Here is a 22,268-nt window from a genome sequence, read left to right as displayed (position 1 = left end):
GAGAATATCTCCGTAATGCATAATCCCAGGTAACATGCCACAATATTTTCTACCCACAAATGGCAGTCAACATTCTGAGTTTGCGCCTCTACGACATGTTTAGAGAACATGAAATTCTCTGCAGCTTTAGACATCTAAAACTAGAAGGTGAAAAACCTGATAATCTATTATACACACATATATATATATATATATATATATATATATATATATATTTGGCAGGGACGTGGTGTCCGAGACACAGTTAGCTCCGCCCACAGCCCGACCTGCAAGAAGCCTGTGAGAAAGGAGATGTGAGTGCTCAGTCTGTCTGTTATTTTTGCCTCCATTTGTCTGCGCGTCTGTGTTTGCGTGTATATAAGTTATGGTATGTGTGTATTTCTGTGTCTAAGTGCCTATATATGTATCTGTACAGTGGCGTAGCTATAGGTGTCGTACAGCTCTGACCGTTGCCACACAGCTCTGACCGCGCTTCCAACTATATTTGCGTCCTCAGGATGCAAATACAGTTCAGTGCAATGCTGGATCCTTGCTCCAGCATTCATTGTGCCGCGAACGATTCGGCGCAGGCAGGCGCGATGTAGTGACGTCATCGCGCCAATCTGAGCCGAGTCACTCACAGCGCAGACCAGAGGAGAAGGATTCTCCACCCGTTGTGGGAACGGGGATAGGTAAGTAATTATGTTATTATTTTTCTATTAGGTACGTACATATGGGGGCATTATACTGGGTATGGGAGGCGGGGGCTCATATGGTAGCTGCTGAGGGGGCATTATACTGTATGTGGCAGCTATGGAGGGCATTATACTGTATGGGGCGCATTATACTGTATGGGACAGCTATGGAGGGCATTATACTGTAAGGGGCGCATTATACTGTATGGGACAGCTATGGAGGGCATTATACTGTATGGGGCAGCTATGGTGGGCATTATACAGTATGGCACAGCTATGTTGGGTATTATACTGTATGGGACAGCTATAGGGGCATTATAGTGTATGGGACATTATAGTGTATGGGGCAGCTATGGTGGGCATTATACAGTATGGCACAGCTATGTTGGGTATTATACTGTATGGGACAGCTATAGGGGCATTATAGTGTATGGGACATTATAGTGTATGGGGCAGCTATGGGGGGTATTATACTGTATGGGGCAGCTATGGCAATTCACTGTGGGGGCAGCTATGGGGGCATCTACGGGGGCAGCTATGGGGGCATTATACGGTATGGGGGCATCATTATTCTGTGGAGGCATTCATAGGGTCTGTTGGGCAAGGCAGCTGGGCAGAGACGTGCGAAGGGGTCTGGTGCTGTTGGGAAGGGGTAGGGGGGCCCAAGCTGAATCCTTGCACCAGGGCCCATGAGCATTTAGCTACGCCCCTGTATCTGTATACATTTGTGTGTGTGCATCTACTACATTATCTGTACTTAAAGTTATCACTGTGTGTAGGGCTGGGCGATTTAAAAAAAAAAAAAAAAAATAGATTTTTTTTTCAACCATTTGAACGATTTTTGATTTGATTCACTATTTTCTTCATTTTAGGTGTAATTAAGGAATTACTGTGCATGCGATCCATTTATCTCCAAAGAAATACCAAGACACAACTCTTTTACATAAGAGAATTGCAGGCATAGTTATCCAATAATATATATTATTAAGACTGTCCCTTAGCTGCTATGTGTGATCACGCTCACTTATAAAAGAGACAATGCTGATCATTTTATATATATATATATATATATATATTTCGGTTCAGAGAATAAAAAGAGCAACTATTAGTGCAGAGGAACGACAGGAGCAACGATAATCCAATTCTCAAAACAAGGCGTTAAGAAGGCAAAACCCTGAAGTAAGACAAACCTGTAATGAATGTCGTTCTCAAAGAGCACAATTATAAATACTTATCATTCCTTTAGCTAGCAAACCCATGTAACGTGTTTTCTATACTAGTAGTAATGTATAAGGGAACTGGAATTTATCCACAATGTATTAAAGTCACATTTTAAGCAAAACCCTGAAGCGGAGCTTTTCAGCTTCAAAACAGCAAAAATACAATCATACACAAAATGGGCAGCATATGTGAAAATTGGAAAGGAAGAAGAGCTGTGTCTTATAATGTATAATGGCGTCCACTAGTCTTCAGATTTGTATCGCTAATGCTACATTTTAAGAAATAAAGTTCCCATATGGGTAAAATTGTGTCGGAGAACAATCATAATTTGCATGTAGAATGCCTTTTATGTCACAATTCTCAACCTAAGGCAAACACAGGTGAGAAGATTGGAACGTTACATGTACTTTATCCAAATATGCCTCTCCTGAATCACTGGTTGCTATGGAAATCATGGCAGCACATCCCACCGGGTGGATGCGGGAGACCATTCTAAACACATTTTATTGTTACTGTGGAAAATAGTACAGAAAAACAGACTGAATTTTTTAACATGGCCAGAGAATAATTTACAAGCCTTTCGAGTAAAGTCCTTCTTTGGCCCCCAAACAGCAAGTACTGTGGAGAAGGTAAAGTGGAGAATCTACGGACCAAACCTGAGGTAACAAATGTTGTGCCTTTTTTATATTACAAAAGTTTGGGCACTTCAGGTAATGTGTATATTCATCTGTTTTCCAGAAAATAAAAAAATATTACATTCGTACCTTCAGATCCCATAATGAAGTGGTAAATATCTGGTCCTGTCGACATTCTGGGCCCCTGGCAACTTTTTTCCACGATGCCTTTGGGAGTTACAACCTTTAAGTGTACAACCTGCAAAATGTGAAATAAATAAGACAAATTGTAAACATGTAGACTAGATTGTATATAGTAACAGCGTAAATATGTGTCTAATATTGTAGAAAAATAACACGTATCTACAATCTGGTAAACTGCACATTGGTGATAAATTCAACATATCTGCCATCTTCTATAATATCACAATGCAAACACAGCAAAAACATGCAATTCAACCAATTTAAAAACGAATGAATAGGAAGTAATAGACATTAATGTGATTCATACATGTGATTGTATACAAACATACCGTGACAGCACTAAAATCCCCTAGGTCATATAAGTTGAACTGGTTAACTAACCCGAATAGTTCTTTCTCCCCGATTCCAGCACGTTTTTTTTTTCCCCTACCTTCCAGAGATATGGCCCACTGTTGTGTTGGCTCTCTCTATGCGAATTTGCTGTAGTTAGCCAACAGGGACTGAACTACCCTCAAACTGCCTTGTACAGATTGGTCAGCATCAGAGGCAAGGAAGCTAGCTCCACCCCGTTGGCTAATTACCTCAAATTACTATAGGGATCCAACACAATAGTGGGCCATATCCCCTGACCGGGAAGGGTCTAGGAAAAAAAACCTGCTTAAATCAGGGAGACTGTGCTATTCAGGTCATTTAAATAGTTCAACTTATATGACCTAATGACTTAAAGGGGTATTCCGGAACTAAAAAATTACATTTATTTAAATAAAACAATGAAAATGATATAACTTTACAATGTACTTACGTTTCATCAGATGGCTGTAGCGTCGTATATCCTCCTCCGTCACCGCCCCCTTAGTGAAGCAAAATCTGCACTTCCTGTGCAGACCCGTCCATTTAGTCTTCTGCCTTGCTTCCGGTTTCCGGCTTTCACACTGTACGGTTACGTCACAAATGACGTAACCGTACCACGTGCTTCTTTATCTCAGAGCATGCGTGGTTAACACACTCCACCGCGCATGCTCTGTGAAATTATAACCCTTTATAAATTACCGACGGAATACGAAGTTGCGGGAATAACGGCCGTTTCGGCCGTCTTCCCGACAGGTGCAGGAGCTGTGACAGCTGCTGTCTCGTACAGAAGCTGCCGCAGCTCCTACAGCGGGGACCGATCGCTGTGTCCCCGCTGTCTAACCCCTTAAAAGCCGCGTTCAATAGAGATCGCGGCTTTTTAGGGGTTAAGTTACCATCGCCGGCCTGCTACACGATAGCGGCCGGCGATGGTTACTATGGCAACCGGACACCAAACAATGGCGTCCGGCTATGCCATCGACGGAAGCCTAATGGGTCCTGACAAAGTCAGGACCCACTATGCTTGCTGTCAGTGAATAGCTGACAGTTCTAATACACTGCACTACGCATGTAGTGCAGAGTATTAGAATAGCGATCAGGGCCTCCTGCCCTCAAGTCCCCTTGTGGGACAAAGTAATAAAGTTAAAAAAAAAGATGTGTAAAAATAAGAAAATAAAAGTTAAAAAAAATCCCCTTTTTTCCCCTTATCAGTCCTTTTTTATTAATAAAAATATATAAATAAATAAAATATACATAATTGGTATCGCCGCGTCCGTAACGGCCTGAACTACAAAATTATCCCGCACGGTGAACGCCGTAAAAGAAAATAATAATAAACCGTACCAAAATCACAATTGTTTGGTCACTTCACCTCCCAAAAAATTTATTAAAAATAGATCAAAAAGTCGCATGTACCTAAAAATGGTCCTGATCGAAACTACAGTTCGTTACGCAAAAAATAAGTCCTCGCACGGCTTTATTGATGGAAAAATAATAAAGTTCTGGCTCTTAGAATAAGGGAACACAAAAAGTGAATGATTTTTTACAAAACGTATTTTATTGTGCAAACGCCATAAGACAAAAGAACTATAAACATCTGGTATCACCGTAAGGCCGAGTTTACACGAGCGTGTGCATTTTGTGCAAGCAAAAAGCGCGGCGTTTTGCGTGCGCAAAAGGCAATTAACAGCTCCGTGTGTCAGCCCTTTATGATGCGCGGCTGCGTGCTTTTCGCGCAGCCGCCATCATTATGACACTCCGTTTGGATGTTTGTAAACAGAAAAGAACGTGGTGCTTTTCTGTTTTCATTCATCCTTTACAGTGCTGTTGCGCGAATCACGCGCGTCCCACGGAATTGCTTCCGTGCGACATGCGTGGTTTTCACCCACCCATTGACTTCAATGGGTGCGCGATGTGCGAACAGCGCACAAATATAGGACGTCGTGCGTTTCACGCAGCGGACATACGCTGCGTGAAAATCACGCACCTGTCTGCACGGCCCCATAGACTAACATAGGTCCCTGCGACGCGCGTTGCACGGATGTATAACACGCTCGTGTAAATGAGCCCTAATCGTATCGCCCCGCAGAATAAAGTGAATATGTCATTTATAGCACACGGTGAACGCTGTAACAAAAATAGAATAAAAAAACAATAGTAGAATTGCTGTTTTTTTAGTCACCGCGCCACTTAAAAATAGAATAAAAACTGATCAAAAAGCCGCATGCACCCCAAGAAAACTACAATGAATTCCTCAAGGGGTCTAGTTTCCAAAATGGGGGCACCTTTTGGGGGTTTCCACTGTTTTGGTACCAGAAGACCTCTTCAAACCGTTTAACCCCTTAATGACCGGGCCATTTTGCACGTTAATGACCAAGGATTATTTTTTGTTTTTTCACGGTCGCATTCCAAGAGTCGTAACTTTTTTTTTATTCCGTCGACATAGCCGTATAAGGGCTTGTTTTTTGCGGGACGAGTTTTATTTTGTAATTCCACCATTTTTAGATGCTTATAATATATCGATTAACTTTTATTAACTTTATTTTAGGAGAGAATTGAAAATAAGCAGCTATTCCAGCATTGATTTTCACGTTGTAAATTTACGCCGTTTACTATGCAGCGTAAATAACATGTTAACTTTATTCTATGGCTCGGCACGGTTACGGGGATACCAAATATGTAAAGGTTTTATATGTTTTCCTACGTTTGCACAATAAAAACCCTTTTAGAAAAAAATTACTTGTTTTTGCATCGCCGCATTCCAAGAGCCGTAACGTTTTTATTTTTCCGTCGATGTGGCCGTACGTGGGCTTGATTTTTGCGGGACAATGTGTAGTTTTCATTAGTACTATTTTGGGGTACATAGGACTTAGATTAATTTTTATTTAATTTTTTATGGTGGGAATGGGAGAAAAGAGCGAATTTTGCCGTTGTTTTTTTGGACGCCGTTCATCCAGCGGTTTAATTAATGTGTTAATTTTATTGTTCAAGTGGTTACGATCGCGGGGATACCATATATGTGTATGTGTGATTTGTTTTGACACTTTTACTTTAAAAAAGCCACTTTTTGGGCAAAAAAAGGAGATTTGATTTTCACTGTAATTTTTTTTTTGTTTTTTCACCAACTTTATTTAACGGATTGACATTTTTTTTTTAGTCCCACCAGGGGACTTCACTATGCGATGTGCCGATCGCATATATAATGCTTTGGTATACTTCGTATACCAAAGCATTATTGCCTGTCAGTATAAAACAGAGGGAGCTCCCTCCCTCTGTCAAACACATTAGATGCCGCTGTCACTATTGACAGCGGCATTTAATGGGTTAAACTGCCAGAATCGGAGCGCGCTTCGATTCCGGCAGTTGCAGCAGGAGCCAGGCTGTGTATAACAGCCGTGCTCCTGCCGCTGATCGTGTGGGTACACTGGCAGTACCCGCGCCACCACAGGACGGATATATCCCTCCTCCTGCGCGAACTAGCAGCTGCAGAGCACTGATATATCCGCCCTTCGGCGTTAAGAGGTTAAAAACGCAGATATCCAGTGATTTCAGCTTGTGCTATCAGTAATAGAATGAGAGCACCAAAATGAAGACTGAGATTGCAGAAGTAGAGCTGGGTGTAGTAGGCGGAGCAAGTGCACTGCTGCATGCACATTGCATGCTGGGACTAGAGCAGTGCATGCAGGGAGGAGAAACACAGGAAGAGAAGAGGAATGAACTTACTGAGCAAAACAAACCTCTCAAGGTAAACAATAGGGAGTAATGTTACTAAAACCATTTATTATCAAGAAAAAGCTAGTCAGAGTGCACTAATCTATTAATAGAGGAACATTGCATTGATTTAAAAAAAAAAAAAAAAAAAAAAAAAAGGATTGGAAAACCCCTTTAAGTTGTTAAAAATTCTATTCAGTGGTTAGATCGGTGTCTAGAGAATTTGTGTGTGAACCATTAGAACCGTCATTACATCTCCGACAGGTTTCTTACAGCTATGCCATTCATGCTTCACAGCAACCCCCGTGGGAGCTGTAATGGTAGCCATTTGGTTGTCACCCTTCTTTTTCAGAAGTGATCATTTTTTTTTATTTTATAAAAATTGACATTATTAAAAAGTACATTTTATCTATTAAGCTGTAAACTTTTGGCCCTACATACATAATAGACAATACACATTGATAGGGTTTATCCGAGTTATGCACGGAGGCCGGCTATTCAGTCATATGTCTACAAAATGATTCACTGCAAATGACTAGATAAATGAAAGAATGGTAGAACATAAAAGCAAAAGTTCCGAAATTTCATTGTAAAGATTTCTTCCATACCGCCTTCAATCATCTCTGCCAATTAAACCATCTCCTCTCCCCGCGGACCCGGACATTGATTACTCATTGTGAACCTTCTTTAAAGGAGTCCCTCTTTCATGAAAAGATTCAGATACAAGGGACTAAAATCCTTAATACATTTATCAGTGCCTTCACAGTGACTTTTAGGGAAGGTCTGGTGTACTGGAAAATCACCACATACGTCCTTGTTAAAGTCCAGCAATGAACCCATCTGCATCATCGGCAGCATTTTCTTTTCAACTTCAAATAAAACTTGTAAACGACATAACACACAAACAAATGTAGCAGTCCCACTGGTCGGGTTTGTGAACTACACACATACAACATTTATTTTAAATAGGTCACTACACATTGCTCATGTGAGCATACAAGGTTAGGATTCTTTTTCCCTTTGCCTACAGTGTTGTGTCAGCTAAATGTCTTCCTACAGACAATCCCTTTAAAAACAGGAGCCAGCCCTTCTAACTCCGGCGATCAGCAGATATCGACGGGGGAAGCCGCGTCTGGCTCTAGATTTCAGAACAATTCGTATAAAATCAGTATAATTTTTATTTCTAAAATGACGGTCCTTTATTAAAATTAGAAAAATAATCTGTGCCCCACTGAGGCTTGGGAGCTCCTGCTCCATATTGATCACAATTTGTAAGTACGGACAGTGAAAATGATTTTGTGCATAACGTACGATTTATTGGATTATGTATTGTAAGCTCTGCAAGATATGCAATAAAACGTTCAACCTTTCTATAAACTGGAATTACAGGTTATGTTCACACAGGGCGGATTTGCGGACAGAAAATCCATTTTGCTGCTACTGTATTACACTGTGGATTTTCCGATTTGAACTAATCTTATACAAACGCTGCATAAAAAAAATCAGCTGAGAAAACGTGCATGAATTGACCTGCAGTGCGCATTTTTAATCCGCAGCATGTCAATTTATGCTGCGGAATCATTGCAATTTCGTTGCAGATTTTTCCCCTGGAGTTTAATGAGGAGGTAAAAATCTGCAACAAATAGCAAATGTTGCCATTTTTGGAGTGAAATAGCGGCTAAATCTGGAAAAAAAAATAATAATAATAAAAAAATAATAATATATATATATATATATATATATATATATATACACACATACAAATTTGACTATTTGCATTGAATATAAAAAGCAATACATACCTCACTGACGGATCCTTGTTCCCCTGGCTGTGCTCCGTGCAGCTGGCCTCCTGGGATGACTATTCATGCCGCGTGACTGCTGCAGCCAATCACAGGAGACCAGGCTTCATGGAGACCAGATGTGGGGAGCCAGGGACGCGTCACTATGGCAACGTTAGTGAGGTAAGTTGTTTTTTTTTTTCTCTCGGATATGCTTTTCACAGCTGCGAATCCAGCCGAAAATCTGCACCACAATTTAATACGGACTTCATGCTGACTTTCCGACGGAATTCCAGCGGGAACAGTCTACAGCATATCCAACCTGTGTGAACATACCCTTACAGGTCTTATCAGTGAGGTCATAAAAAAAAAAAATTCCCCCCAAAAATAAAATAGATGACTTCCAGACTTCCCGTTATGTATGCAAACAACGTTCTATTAAAGTTCATGCACACGGCTGTATTACAGAGCCCATGGAAATCTACGAGCCCATATTGTACGTCCACGTGCCTCATATTTCATACGAAGTGATACAGGTGTTTTTATGGAATCCGTGAGAAGAAATTGACACTCTACCCAGAAACATTGCTTCTAAGGGAGAATACAGGGCATTGTGGAGGCCCCCTATAGTGGCACACAGCTCCTCATTACAGAACTATAGGGGTTAGGCTGGGACTACACGTCGATGACGGTTGCACAACGGTCACAAACAGCATAGTCACGCGACTGAAGCTTCCACAGCGGACTGCAACTTGAGTGACGCGACCATAAAAGTTGCACCAAAGTCATTGTGTAGCCCTAGAGTTTAATTCCTTGCAAAAGCAAATAATCTCTCCAAGAAAAAAAATAGAAGCGGCTACTATACTTAATGCTGCAATAAAAAAAGGATTGTATTGATTTGACTTTTGGCCCTATAGGCAGCGCACATGTGGACTAGAAATTTTTGTTTCATTAATTCAATCTTCACGGGTACACCAGACGAGCTCATGTGTCACAATATATCGAACCTAAACACACAAGAGCCTTAAAAGTCTACAACCTAAGCATTTTATGGAGCTATATTTGGTGACCCATTCTTAACAGCCAAGATGCAGGTAAAATGAAAAATGATAGGAAACATGACAAAGCCCTTTGAGAGCAACGTAACTGAGTAAAGTGCTGTCGTGGTCTAATGTATCTGACTCTACGGGTGGCCTTATGTCCTCAGATCCTGGAAACAAAAATAAAATAAACTATATTAAGCGCAAGTAATGGGTCCATCTGTAAACGCATCAGAAGGCTGGGTAGTAAAGAGTGTACAAATGCAAGCGTTAACAGAAAAAATAAATGATATCATTGCATGTCTATCAACAAGGTTTTCCAATCATAATACATTCGGAGTCAGTGGATCATGTATGCAAACTGTATTACTGCTAATATGCATGGCATCGGAATAGAAAATGCAGAATTCACATACATTAGACCGTCATTTATATTCCCTAATGAATCATTTTGCAGCCACAGTTTGCTAAGCAGCAGTCTGAATGAGTTCCAGGCTTTGTGAGCTTTTGCAACCAATTCTTTTTGTACTGCTCTGACGCATCTCAAATCATAGTCTTTAAGGTGACCTTACATATGTACGTCAGTGGATCCTGTTGGTTGTGGTGGATGCGGCTGTAAATCCAATGTATATAGTGGCACTCTGTGTGTCCCATCATACCTGCTATAGGGGGAAATAAGGATCAGGCATGTCCGATTTCAACATGTCCAATCCTCTCACTCCTTTCACTGAAAATAAGCACTGCCAGAGTAGTAGTGGCTTATCTTTCGCTCTCCATAGAAATAAATATGGAGGAGTCTGGTAGATAGATGTCTGACGAACAAGCATTCGGTAGACAGATATTTTATGTGTGTGGCCAGCTTGACAAACGACGCAAATAACAAATCAGGTCATTTTCATACACCCCACCAGCTTGGTCTGTTCCTGTGCCAAAGAGAGGTATAGTGCAAAAACAAAAAAATAACCTGTACATTTAAGATTTTCAGTTCAATTTTGTAAATTTGTTATTTTTTTCTATAACCTCAGGGAATACTGATTCCAATATGGCGATCTTTACAGCTTCCCTAGAGGGCATCACCTAGCTCTCACAGAGTCCTTAAGGACAAATCTACCCAATGACACAGCGATAAGAGTGCACTGTATAAGTAGGTGTATTTGCCATTCAGGAGTCTGCAATTGGGTCCGGTGGGAGTTGTAATGGTAGACCCACTCCTTGAAACCACTCAGCTTTTCCAAAAACCAAACCACCGCTGAATAGAAGTTTTAGTAACGATATGAAGATGATCCCGTACTGTGAACAAGTGTAAAATCACTGACCCGGGCACAAATGAATATTCTGCAGATGCAGAATTGGGACATTACACAAATAATGAAGCTGCAGGCAGCTGGATAATGGTATTAATCCCGACTTAGCAGGGCAAGCTTTTTTTTTTTTTTTACCAATAAGTGATACATGTTCGCATCATGCTTTATTAATGTAACATGTGAAAATATTTATACCGATCTATAAACCCACACACTCTAAACAAAACGAGAAGCCTGAAGAAATGTAATAATTTGCATGTGTTTGAGACAATGGCTTTAAGTAAAACCCACATGTCCCAACGGCCTTCTGCCGGTATGGATTATATTATCGGCTCTAATAATACCGAGGTCTGCATGGAAATAGAATTCAGTACATCATTAGACATGGGAAAAGATCAGAAAGGAAGGAAATTCTGTGGACTATATCCTCCAGATTATTTTACCACGTTTAAGAAGCAGATGGTGCGTGAGAAAGGAAAATAAAGGAACTGCATTACCAGATCTTCGATGTTTCCATAGATGTTCTTCTTCATGCCCGATGCCCGTGTAGCTACCCAGCCACCTAACGTGCTGAACTCCATGGAATCCGGCTCGTGACCTGTGCAGTAACCACTCTCCGCAAGCTGTAACACATCAGATGGAAAGTAATAAAAGATGGTCGTAGGGTCAAGTCTACCAGACGTATTTTTAACGGATCTTCTACTGCGGCTTCACACTAGATGCGGACTTTAAGATGTGCTTAGTCTCTCCTGGTGCCCTTTTCATCCCTTCTGCAACCACCATAAACTAGGAGTGAAGTGAATTGCAGGACATCATTGATTCCACAACACTATGCAAAATATATTATAGAAACACAGAGATATCAAGGGGGAGCACTATAGAGAAGATGGAGCTCACATGTATATGGCAACTTTACTGGCGTGCTTTACAACCAATTTCATAAAAAATATCCATATATTTTAAGTTACAACTGAAGATTAAAGACCACTTCTAATTAGAACATAGGGATTACTAGCGGTAATGGGGTCCATCAGTGGTTTCGGTCATGCTTACTGGTATTTGTGACTGAAAGAATGGAGCGATCTGCATCACATTTATTGCCATTAAAGATACCAGAACCATGATGGACCCCATTTAATTTTAATAGGCCCGTTAGTTTTTCGTACAGATACCTGCAAATCCTATCAGGCATAGCGGTTATCGCGCTTATAGAAACAAAAGCCATGATGCTAGTGTGAACAGAGCCTTAAAGAGGCTCTGTCACCAGATTTTGCAACCCCTATCTGCTATTGCAGCAGATAGGCACTGCAATGTAGATTACAGTAACGTTTTTATTTTTAAAAAACGAGCATTTTTGGCCAAGTTATGACCATTTGTGTAGTTATGCAAATGAGGCTTGCAAAAGTCCAAGTGGGTGTGTTTAAAAGTAAAAGTCCAAGTAGGCGTGTATTATGTGCGTACATCGGGGCGTTTTTACTACTTTTACTAGCTGGGCGTTCTGACGAGAAGTATCATCCACTTCTCTTCAGAACGCCCAGCTTGTGACAGTGCAGATCTGTGACGTCACTCACAGGTCCTGCATCGTGTCAGACGAGTGAGGACACATCGGCACCAGAGGCTTCAGTTGATTCTGCAGCAGCATCAGCGTTTGCAGGTAAGTAGCTACATCGACTTACCTGCCCAGCTAGTAAAAGTAGTAAAAACGCCCCGATGTACGCACATAATACACGCCCACTTGGACTTTTACTTTTAAACACACCCACTTGGACTTTTGCAAGCCTCATTTGCATAACTACAAAATTGGTCATAACTTGGCCAAAAATGCTCGTTTTTAAAAAATAAAAACGTTACTGTAATCTACATTGCAGCGCCTATCTGCTGCAATAGCAGATAGGGGTTGCAAAATCTGGTGACAGAGCCTCTTTAAAGAGGACCGGTCACTAGGTCAGAAGTTGAACTGGTTTAGTGACCTGAATAGTGCAGTTTTTTGTTTTTTCCTGGACCCCCTCCACCCCGTTTCAGAGACATGGTCCGCTGTTTTGTTGGTTCCCTATATGGTAATTTGCTGTAGTTAACCAACAGGGTGTGAACTAACCCCAAGCTTCCTCTTGCTGATTGGTCAGCATCAGAGGCAGGGAAGTTAGCTCCACCCCATTGGGTAACTACAGCAAACTAGCCTTTAGGGAGCCAACAGTGGACCAGATCTCTCAAACAGAAAATCCAGGAAAAAAAAAAAAACAGCGCTGGAATCAGGGATACAGCACTAGTCAGATCAGTAAACTAGTTCAACTTATATGACCTAGTGACAGGTCCTCTTTAATTATACATTTGACAATTGATATCCATGTAAAAATATAGAACAAGAGTAAAAAAAATTATAAAATACAACACTGCTGGTATATGAGGAAACTCAACGACTATTTATTGGAAATTTTTTATTTTATTTTCCACTTTGTGCTTTTGGTTATTATGCCTAATCACAACAGTGCCTTGGAGCTGAATGATTGTTCCCTATGTGAATTATAATGAGAACTTACAAATTATATTCTCGGAAAACATACGAACAAGCAAACTATACGCGCACACACAAAGAGAAAAAATATCCACACAAACTACTATGTCTAAAGCCTTCCAATAAATAAAGTCGTTAATCTCTTGTTCCATTTTCTCTAATGTGATCTGCAGCAGCCTTTGCAAAATGTGAGCAAATTGCCTGTACTTAATTCTCTCAAGGACTGATGTCTTTTAATGTACAGCCATCTGGTTGGGCTTCCTGTATGCAACGGCACCATCTATTAGTGATGCAGATCATGCATTCCTGTACATTAAATAGTCACTTGTTCCTCATTTTTCCATATTAGCTTGGCTTTGCCATCTGTACGGCACCTGAGTTGGAATAGATGCCCTTAAACTGCTACAAAACCGAGCAGTCCCACTGAAATCATTTTCAAAGCTCAGCAGTCCTGCATCAAATGGTCGAGAGTCAGCCATCTGCGAACCTGGAGTTTACTGTATACCCGGCTATCAACCAGAGGTAATCAATATGGGTTAACGGAGAATTTCCGCACAGGTAATAAGTCAATAAAAGAAGTAAAGTGTGTCAAGTGAAGTTGTATGCGCTCACTCAGCTCTTTGATAAGCGGAGAGACTGGTGTTATAACGGCCGGGTTGCGCACAGACGCTAATGCTAATAGTTTCCTTCAGTGTGTTTGTGAATTGGAGGAAATGGGCGATTTAAGCGAACCAAATCCAAAACATATTGTAATAGAAAACATACTGCCAAAATGGATCCCTAGTAAAACAGCTGAAAGTTGTGATTTGTCCCTAACATAATAAACATGTGGCTTATTGAAAGCCCCACTTAAAATGTGCTTACCGCTGATCAAGTAAAAGGAAGGGACTCCACACAAAGAACGAATAATAAGCCTATGGGGGCCACTAACGGTCAGCGACAGCAGCCTTCGCAGCAGAAAGGGGTGAGGGGTTACGGTAGTTTTCTGGTTTTATGTAAATAAAGCTTAGGCTCTGTTCACATCACGTTATGTGAACATGTTTGGCGTATGCGCCGCGAAAGCTCCCGGTGCATAGACCCAACGTAGCCAAATACCCTCATACACAAGATGGAGACCTAATGAGTGTCCTTTTGGCATCGGACGTTGGAGGTATACGTCGGGGAATAGACTGCTCTGACGTAATGTGAACAAAGCCTTATTCATCGTATAATGAAAAGTTCTGCAACTTTTTCATATTTTGTTTGTTATAATTTATTATCATTTTAAAAAACCTGACCTTTGCTATTCAGTGAACAGAAACATTCTTTTTTACATCCAGAACCTGAAAACATGTCCTGATCATGTCCAACTGACAAGGATGCGGCGCTCGGTACAGCGCATCAGAGTTCCCTCTTGCAATGAGACGGTGCCAGTCAGTTAGATATTATTAGAACAGGTTATCAGCATCTAGATGGAGTAATGCTTCCATTCACTGACATCATGCAGAGATCTTGAAAAAAATATGGGGGAAAAACCCTAGTTAACAGTAGTAGATCCAAAGGATGATGAAAGTACACGTAGAGCAATCCTTAACAAGGGGAAAAATGTTACCAACTCTTAGTGGCTATCAGAATGGGTGACAGTTCAACTACGTATTATAAATTTAAGGGGTATGTCCACCATCGAGCACCATTTTAACAAAATACTGCTTCGATAAATACAGCAGTCCATTGAACCTAAAAATGTAGTGTTAGGCCCTGTTCACACTGAGTTTTTTTTTGCAGGCAGACCATTCTGCCTCAAAATTCTTTATGGAATTTTGGGGCAGATATTGATCCGCCTACACGTTTGCCGCATTGATGTCAATGGGAGGTCAGAGACGTAAACACTTGAAGATAGGGCATGTCGCTTCTTTTTAAATCAATGGGAGGCATTTTTGGACGTTTCTTGGCGCATTTTTGGACGCGGTTTCCGCATCAAAAAACTTGTTTAAAAAAAAACAAACTGTGTGAACAGAACCTAAGACTGCTAATCCAGAAAATGAATGTATTTATCACTGAACAAAGCTAGAAGCTAAAACATCATATATAAATAAAAAGTGAACAGATGTAAAAGTAAGTGCCTGAGGCTGTTCAGAGCAGAACCCCTAATTTTCACAATAGGGCATATATGGAAGGGAGTTGCACAGTGGAAAAAGGTGAGGGATCAACGGCGCTCCTCCGAGACTATGCGTGGAGTGAAATAGTATAGGTTGCCGGCTGCCATCCACTGCGGTCCCTCGGTACGAAAGTCTTAGCACCGGGGACATGGTATGTAGAAGATAAAAGAGCAGGAAAAGAGCAGTATAGTATCAGGCATCGGCGCCAGGCTCAGGAGGACAAGGAAAGAGGCCAGGTAAGTTTGATCAAAAAGATCTTTAATTCAAACGACGACGCGATACTGGCATAAACGTGTCGTCGTTTGAATTAAAGATCTCCTTGATCAAACTTACCTGGCCTCGTTCCTTGTCCTCCTGAGCCTGGCACCGATGCCTGATACTATACGGCTCTTTTATCTTTTATATGGAAGGGGACACACTATAGGGACAGATAGGGCAAGTTCGTTTTTAAGACCATTCTTGCCCAAACCTGGACATTGAAGCCGGTGAATCTATATACAGACACATAGTACGTTTTCCATGATTTTGTTTGGATTTAATAACTTAATAGAAGAACAAATATTATTATTAATAATAATAATAATAATAATAATAATAAAAGAAGAACTCCCACAACTAATTTTCTTGCCCAAAAGCACCCCTTTTGTTTATGCAATTGCTAACAGGATACCGAGGCTAAAAATACTTCTCAAGCGCCTTATCTTTCATTTTTAGCATCCGTTCGGTCTTCCGTCAGATTGCATTACCCACCCCCCCTCTCTAACTAACCGAATCCTACAGCGTTTGCAGTATGGACCAGCAGTCAGTTTCTCTTTTTATGAGACCGACTTCCCGTCCACAGAGCGGACGCTGTAAGATTCGGCAAGACAGAGCGGGAGTCACAGTCTGACGGAAGGAAGAACCAGCTGAAAATATAAGATAGAGCACTCGGTAGTAAAAAAAAAAAAAAATTGTGGGCGCGATCTTTCTACGTTTAAACCACTAGCCTTGTTCACTGATGAATAACATATATATGCGCATCGCATTCATTACTTATGTACTGATCCTGGATTACAGCCTGAATTACAGTAGAGTGCAGAGCTGCATTCACAATTCTGCTTATTGCTACTGGAAAGAGTTGACAATTTTGTCAGACTAATCCATTACCGCTTATCTGAACTAATCTGAAAAGGGTATAAAGTAGAGTCTCGACATTAGTATATGGACAAGATACTAAAGAGTATATGGTCTGATAAACCCATTTAGGCACTTTTCACTAGGACAAAACAAAGTCGGATGCCCAAATAAAAAATAGGCAAGAGGATACATTTTTCACTAAATTCAGTATTTACCTGTTTTTCTAAATCCTGACCAGTGATGCCAGCTTCAACGTGTGCCGTCAGGTTCTTCTCATCTATCCAGAGAATTCGACTCTAAAGAATAATAGAAATGTATTTTTGTTATAAATAATTATCTGACAAACATGGTACAGAAGTCGCACTTACAGACTTGGCAAAGTTCAGGTATTCAATGCCATTGGTCGCTAGTCCGAAACAAAGAAATAAAAGCAATTTAGCACTTCACCAATTCCCATGCTGAAGCGTTACCAGATTCACTTACTACACTTGCAGCTAAAAACAATGAAACTAAATAGGGACCTGTAATGGATGAAGTACATATGTTTTAGGTATCTAGGATGAAACTATAGTCAGTTAAAGAGGTGGGCTTATCCCAGACAACCCATTTAATCTGAAAGCCGCCAGCTCCGGAGACCCCCGCAAAAAGTGGATTATGCAAAGTGAAAATGAAACCGGCTGCTCATTTTCCCTGCAGAGGATATGCATGTAGTATTACATAGTGGTCATTCAGAGGATTGGCAGCCCATGTAATATATGGACAGGTTCAGTCCGCCAGAGTGGGAGACGCTGTTTGCCCCCTGCTCGGCACCCCCTCTATGACATCCATATGCCCAAATAGAGAATATGGACAGGGGTTGTCCGGATAAGACAAGCCTTTAATAACAACCTTCAAGAAAGCGTTACAAATAACTCAGATAATTGTGCAAATTAACTAAACCTTTTGTCAGAATAAATATTATGCAAAAGCCAACATTCAAAAATATATGGCTACCCACACTCCTTGGTGTAGTCTAAACGGTTTTAGATCCGTACAATAAGCCGCCTCCTATGGTAAAGACCAACTTTTTGCTCCATTTTAAAATGAAAAAATAATAAAAAGTTATGGAAATTCGCAAAAATCTACCACTGTGTGTACAGTTCCTATGCAGACCTATGTGTCTCCATGGTTACAGACTACAATCAAATCTTGTGTAGTCTCATCCTGAAGTCATACTTTCTACCATCTATCACCTACTTCATGCTAACCTACTAATCTTTTTACTCAAGACTATTTTCCAAGTTTCTTCATTTTTAATTTTAGATGCATTGGTGCAATTGAAAAAAAAAAAAATGGTTTCAAAAGGTGGACATACCCTTTAAGCAGGGCAGAAAGCTCCTGCACAGGATGGTCCTCGTCCGCAATAAATTTCAATGGGTGCTATGAAACAGTAAATTTTCCATGAGCTTTGATATACTGGGCTGCTCCACACAAAAAAAAAAAAAAAGGGCAAAAAATTGCAAATTGAGGAAGCCCAAAGCAATCAGCTAGTTGAAGGAGGGCTTTTAAAAAAAGGTTGTCCAAAGCAGACAAAGCCTTTAGCTTTATAAAGGCTTTATAAAGGCTTTCCCACTAAGAACATTTATCGCTTCTCCACAGGGGTGGTGAAAATGTATGATGCCCACCACGATCACTGGAACGTGGGGGGGGGGGGGTCCCGAGTCCACGTTCCACCTCATAGTACGATCGTAGCAAGAAGGATTCTGAATGGAGCAATGGTTGCACATATGCCCTGCCACCTCATTCAAGGTTTATGCGGCTAATAGAGACTGCAGAGTGCAGCGCTTGGCTGTTTCCGTCAGCTTCATAAACATTGGCGCATCACCACTCCACTCCACTCAAGACCCTCCTCACAGCGATCATGCAGTGAGGAGTAGGGACTCTGGACCCCCGTTCTAGTGATGGGTGGGGGTCCGAGTGGTTGTGTTCTTATTGAAAAAAAAACTAAGTACCAGAACGCAAGTCAAATTAACTATTTAAATTAAATACAAAAACGGTGGAGCTCATTGATTGTGACATATAAAACAAAACTCTTTGTAAATAATTGCACTAAGATATGCTTATCACTAATCTCGGTCAGAACTTCGGATATGAAATTCAACTCGATAATTAAAATTTCCAATCACAGAACCCTCCTCGGCGCACCTTGAATAGTTTAAAAGTGAATAAAACCCTATGGTTACTTCCCTGTTTATGCTCGGAGAGGTCTTATGAAATAGATGAATCACATATGCAGAGCCAAGAATGCCAGGTCCTTGATGTGGCAGCCAAAATACTTAAAATTACCTTTAAAATTCTATTATACGCTGAATGATTCTAGTGTGCATTTTTTTTGCTGTTTATTGCGCTTGTTCTGTACTATGATGTTTTTCGCATGCAGAAAAGATTTGAACTGGTGTTGACCTGGCCTATTCCATCCGGAAAACATCACACAAGTGTCAGCTATTGCCAACAGTAGATGCTGGGAAAACATGTAGAAGACGGAATACTGGCCCAGTGATAAAGTATCCCTGACAATACAAGCACTGATCAGAGGCATTAAATGGAAATAACGCCCAGGAACAAACAAAAAACTGCACTATGAGATGAACCTTAAAAAAAATGCCACATGATCATTTATTAAGATGTATGCTCACTATTAACCCCTTCCCGCCGCAGCCATTTTTCAGATTTTCATTTTCGTTTTTTCCTCCCCACCTTCCAAAAGCCATAACATTTTTATTTTTCCATCTATATAGACCTAGGAGGGCTTGATTATTGCGGGACGAGTTGTAGTTTTTCGTAGCACCATTTATTGTGCCATATAATATACTAGGAAACGGGGGGAAAAAATATTTGTGGGGTAGAAAATTTAAAAAAACAGCGATTACTCCATTGTTTTTTGCGCTTAGTTTTTACGGAATTCAATGTGCAATTAAAAGAACATGTTCACTTTATTCTGCAGGTTAATACGATTATGGTGATACCAAATATATTTTGTTTTTTTCTATCTTTTACAAGTAAAAACCTAAGTAAAAAACAAATTTTATTTTGTGTCGCCAAATTCTGAGAGCCATAACTTTTTTTATTTTTCCGTCAATTAACCCCTTAAAGAGGCTCTGTCACCACATTATAAGTGCCCTATCTCCTACATAAGGAGATCGGCGCTGTAATGTAGGTGACAGTAATGCTTTTTATTTTTAAAAAAACGATCTATTTTTATCACTTTATTAGTGATTTTAGATTTATGCGAATGAGTTGCTTAATGCCCAAGTGGGCGTGTTTTTACTTTAGACCAAGTGGGTGTTGTACAGAGGAGTGTATGATGCTGACCAATCAACAGCATGCACTCCTCTCCATTCATTTACTCAGCGCATAGGGATCCTGCTAGATCCTTATGTGCTGTCTTTATACTAACACATTAACAATACTGAAGTGTTTAGACAGTGAATAGACATTCCACGGGGACTTCAACCAGCGATTGTTAGGTCGTTTGCACTATATACTGCAATACTAATGTATAGCAGTATATCGTGATTCTGACAGACTTCTATTAAGCCCTGCCAGAGGCAGGGCTTAATAGGAGCACAAAGATGGCGGATGTGGGGGCCCTCAATAGGCCCCCAGGCAGCCATAGCAACCATCGCCACCCTGCGGTTGCATTGAGTGTGTCGCCCGTCTCTCTAACGATTTAAATGGCGCGGTCGCTATTGACCGCGGCATCCAACGCGTTAAACGAGCGGGATGGCGCTCGAGCGCAATCCTGCTCGTTACTCTTTTAAGTGTTGGCTGTAACATACAGCCGACACATGAATCGTATGGAGCGGGTTCACTCCGTGAGCCCGTTCCATACTTCCCCCCTACCCGACTATGACCATCGCTGTAAATTCTTGGCAAAATCTGCACATGTTTTGACCTGTTCACATCAGCGTTCTGTTTCCGTTGATGGGTTCGATCAGACCTTTCCGTCGGAGGAGACCATTAATGGAAAGGCAAACGGAAACCATAGCTTCTGTTTGCATTACCATTGCATTACCTTTTTTGGCGGAAACAATAGCGCCGATGACATACGCAACGCACACGGACATGAACTGTTGGATAACTAGTTATTTATGCGAGCAAATCGGAAACGCACATGTGAATGTAGCCTTAGTTTTTGTTATATTGGTTTGGGAAAAAGCTGAGTGACAAAAATATGGCTAATATAAAACCGTCACAGGGATGTGGTCCATCTTCCCAAAGCTCCCTAGAAGGGGCATTCCAACCAAAAGCATTTATGGCATTTGCAATTATATGACAGATGGCGTCCCACTTCAGAGGTGGTAAGTAAAGAGCATGAAAACGTTAGAAGACGGAGTGAACATGAATCTTGATGCCAATAGCTGCTAGAGGGACAATGCGGTGTGACCTGCAAATGGTGGTGGGACATGAAATAAAACGGGAAATTGCAGCATCCGTAAGATCAACAGTTTTCCTTTGCTTCTACTTTACATTAACTGTAAAAAGCTTGATAACTTGTCACATAATTTACAACTGCTTTGGTTTGTGTCCGCTATATCTTTTGTTCTAAAGATTACATTGTAGAATAAGTATTAAGGGTGCCAGGTTTGTGTAATTTTAAACATACGCCATTAAAGAAATGCAGTTCAGCAGAAATCAAGAAGCAGCACAGGGTAAGTAGATGCCAAAGTAGTTTTGGTTTTGATAGACCACACATGTGGACTGGAATGATCTACATGCTAGTGCATGTCCCCTGACTTAGAGAGTACCATAAGCTGTCATTTGTGCGTACATGAGGAATTACACCATTTCTGGCCATTATATCACTTGTATTCTGCATTATTTAGCAGTTTTTCCCTCTGCAGGCTCTCTCTCTCTAATGCTCCGTTTTCTCTGAGCTAGTGGGTGAAGTCTAACTGCTATCGTATCTTCTATACGCAGCCCACAGATAGAGAAAGGAGAGCAGGATGTGCTCTTCTCTTTCGCACATATATAGATATATATAGAAGCTACATTAACCCCTTCAGGACACAGCCTGTTTTGGCCTTGTGGACGCAGGCGATTTTTTCAAATCTGACATGTGTCACTTTATGTGGTAATAACTCCGGAATGCTTTTACCTATCCAAGCGATTCTGAGATTGTTTTCTCGTGACATATTGTACTTTACGTCTGTAAAAAAATTTGGTCGATAAATTCAATATGTATTTGTGAAAAACACCAAAATGTATAGAAAATTTGCAAAAAATTGAATTTTTCTAAATTGTAATGTATCTGCTTGCAAAACAGATATTAATACCACACACAATATTTACGAGTTAACATCCCCCATATGTCTATTTTATGTTTGCATCGTTTTTTGAACATCCTTTTATTTTTCTTAGCAGCAATTTCTCACATTTTCAAGAAATTTCCAAAACCTATTTTTTCAGGGACCAGTTCACTTCTGAAGTGACTTTGAGGGCCTTATATAGTAGAAACTCCCCATAATTCACCCCATTTTAAAAACTTCACCCCTCAAAGTATTCAAAACAGCATTCAGGAAGTTTCTTAACCCTTTAGACATTACACAGGAACTAAAGCAAAGTA

General features: G+C 40.7%; 1 protein-coding gene across 2 annotated transcripts in view; it reads right to left on the bottom strand.

Annotated features, from left to right (window-relative positions):
- AGPS (alkylglycerone phosphate synthase) overlaps positions 1–22,268 on the bottom strand; it is a 189,270-nt gene that overhangs the window by 94,555 nt on the left and 72,447 nt on the right. For both annotated transcript variants that reach the window (XM_075829511.1, XM_075829510.1), the window contains exons 8-10: positions 16,879–16,959; positions 11,395–11,520; positions 2,660–2,768 (exon numbers count right to left, since the gene is read on the bottom strand). In XM_075829511.1, coding sequence (XP_075685626.1) covers positions 2,660–2,768; positions 11,395–11,520; positions 16,879–16,959 — 316 coding nt within the window. The remainder of the gene's footprint in view (positions 1–2,659; positions 2,769–11,394; positions 11,521–16,878; positions 16,960–22,268) is intronic.

The sequence above is a fragment of the Rhinoderma darwinii genome, chromosome 6 (assembly GCF_050947455.1).
Source record: "Rhinoderma darwinii isolate aRhiDar2 chromosome 6, aRhiDar2.hap1, whole genome shotgun sequence".
Classification (NCBI taxonomy): domain Eukaryota; kingdom Metazoa; phylum Chordata; class Amphibia; order Anura; family Rhinodermatidae; genus Rhinoderma; species Rhinoderma darwinii.
The sequence above is the reverse complement of the archived record's forward strand: the minus strand, read 5'-3'. Positions and strand labels throughout refer to the sequence as shown.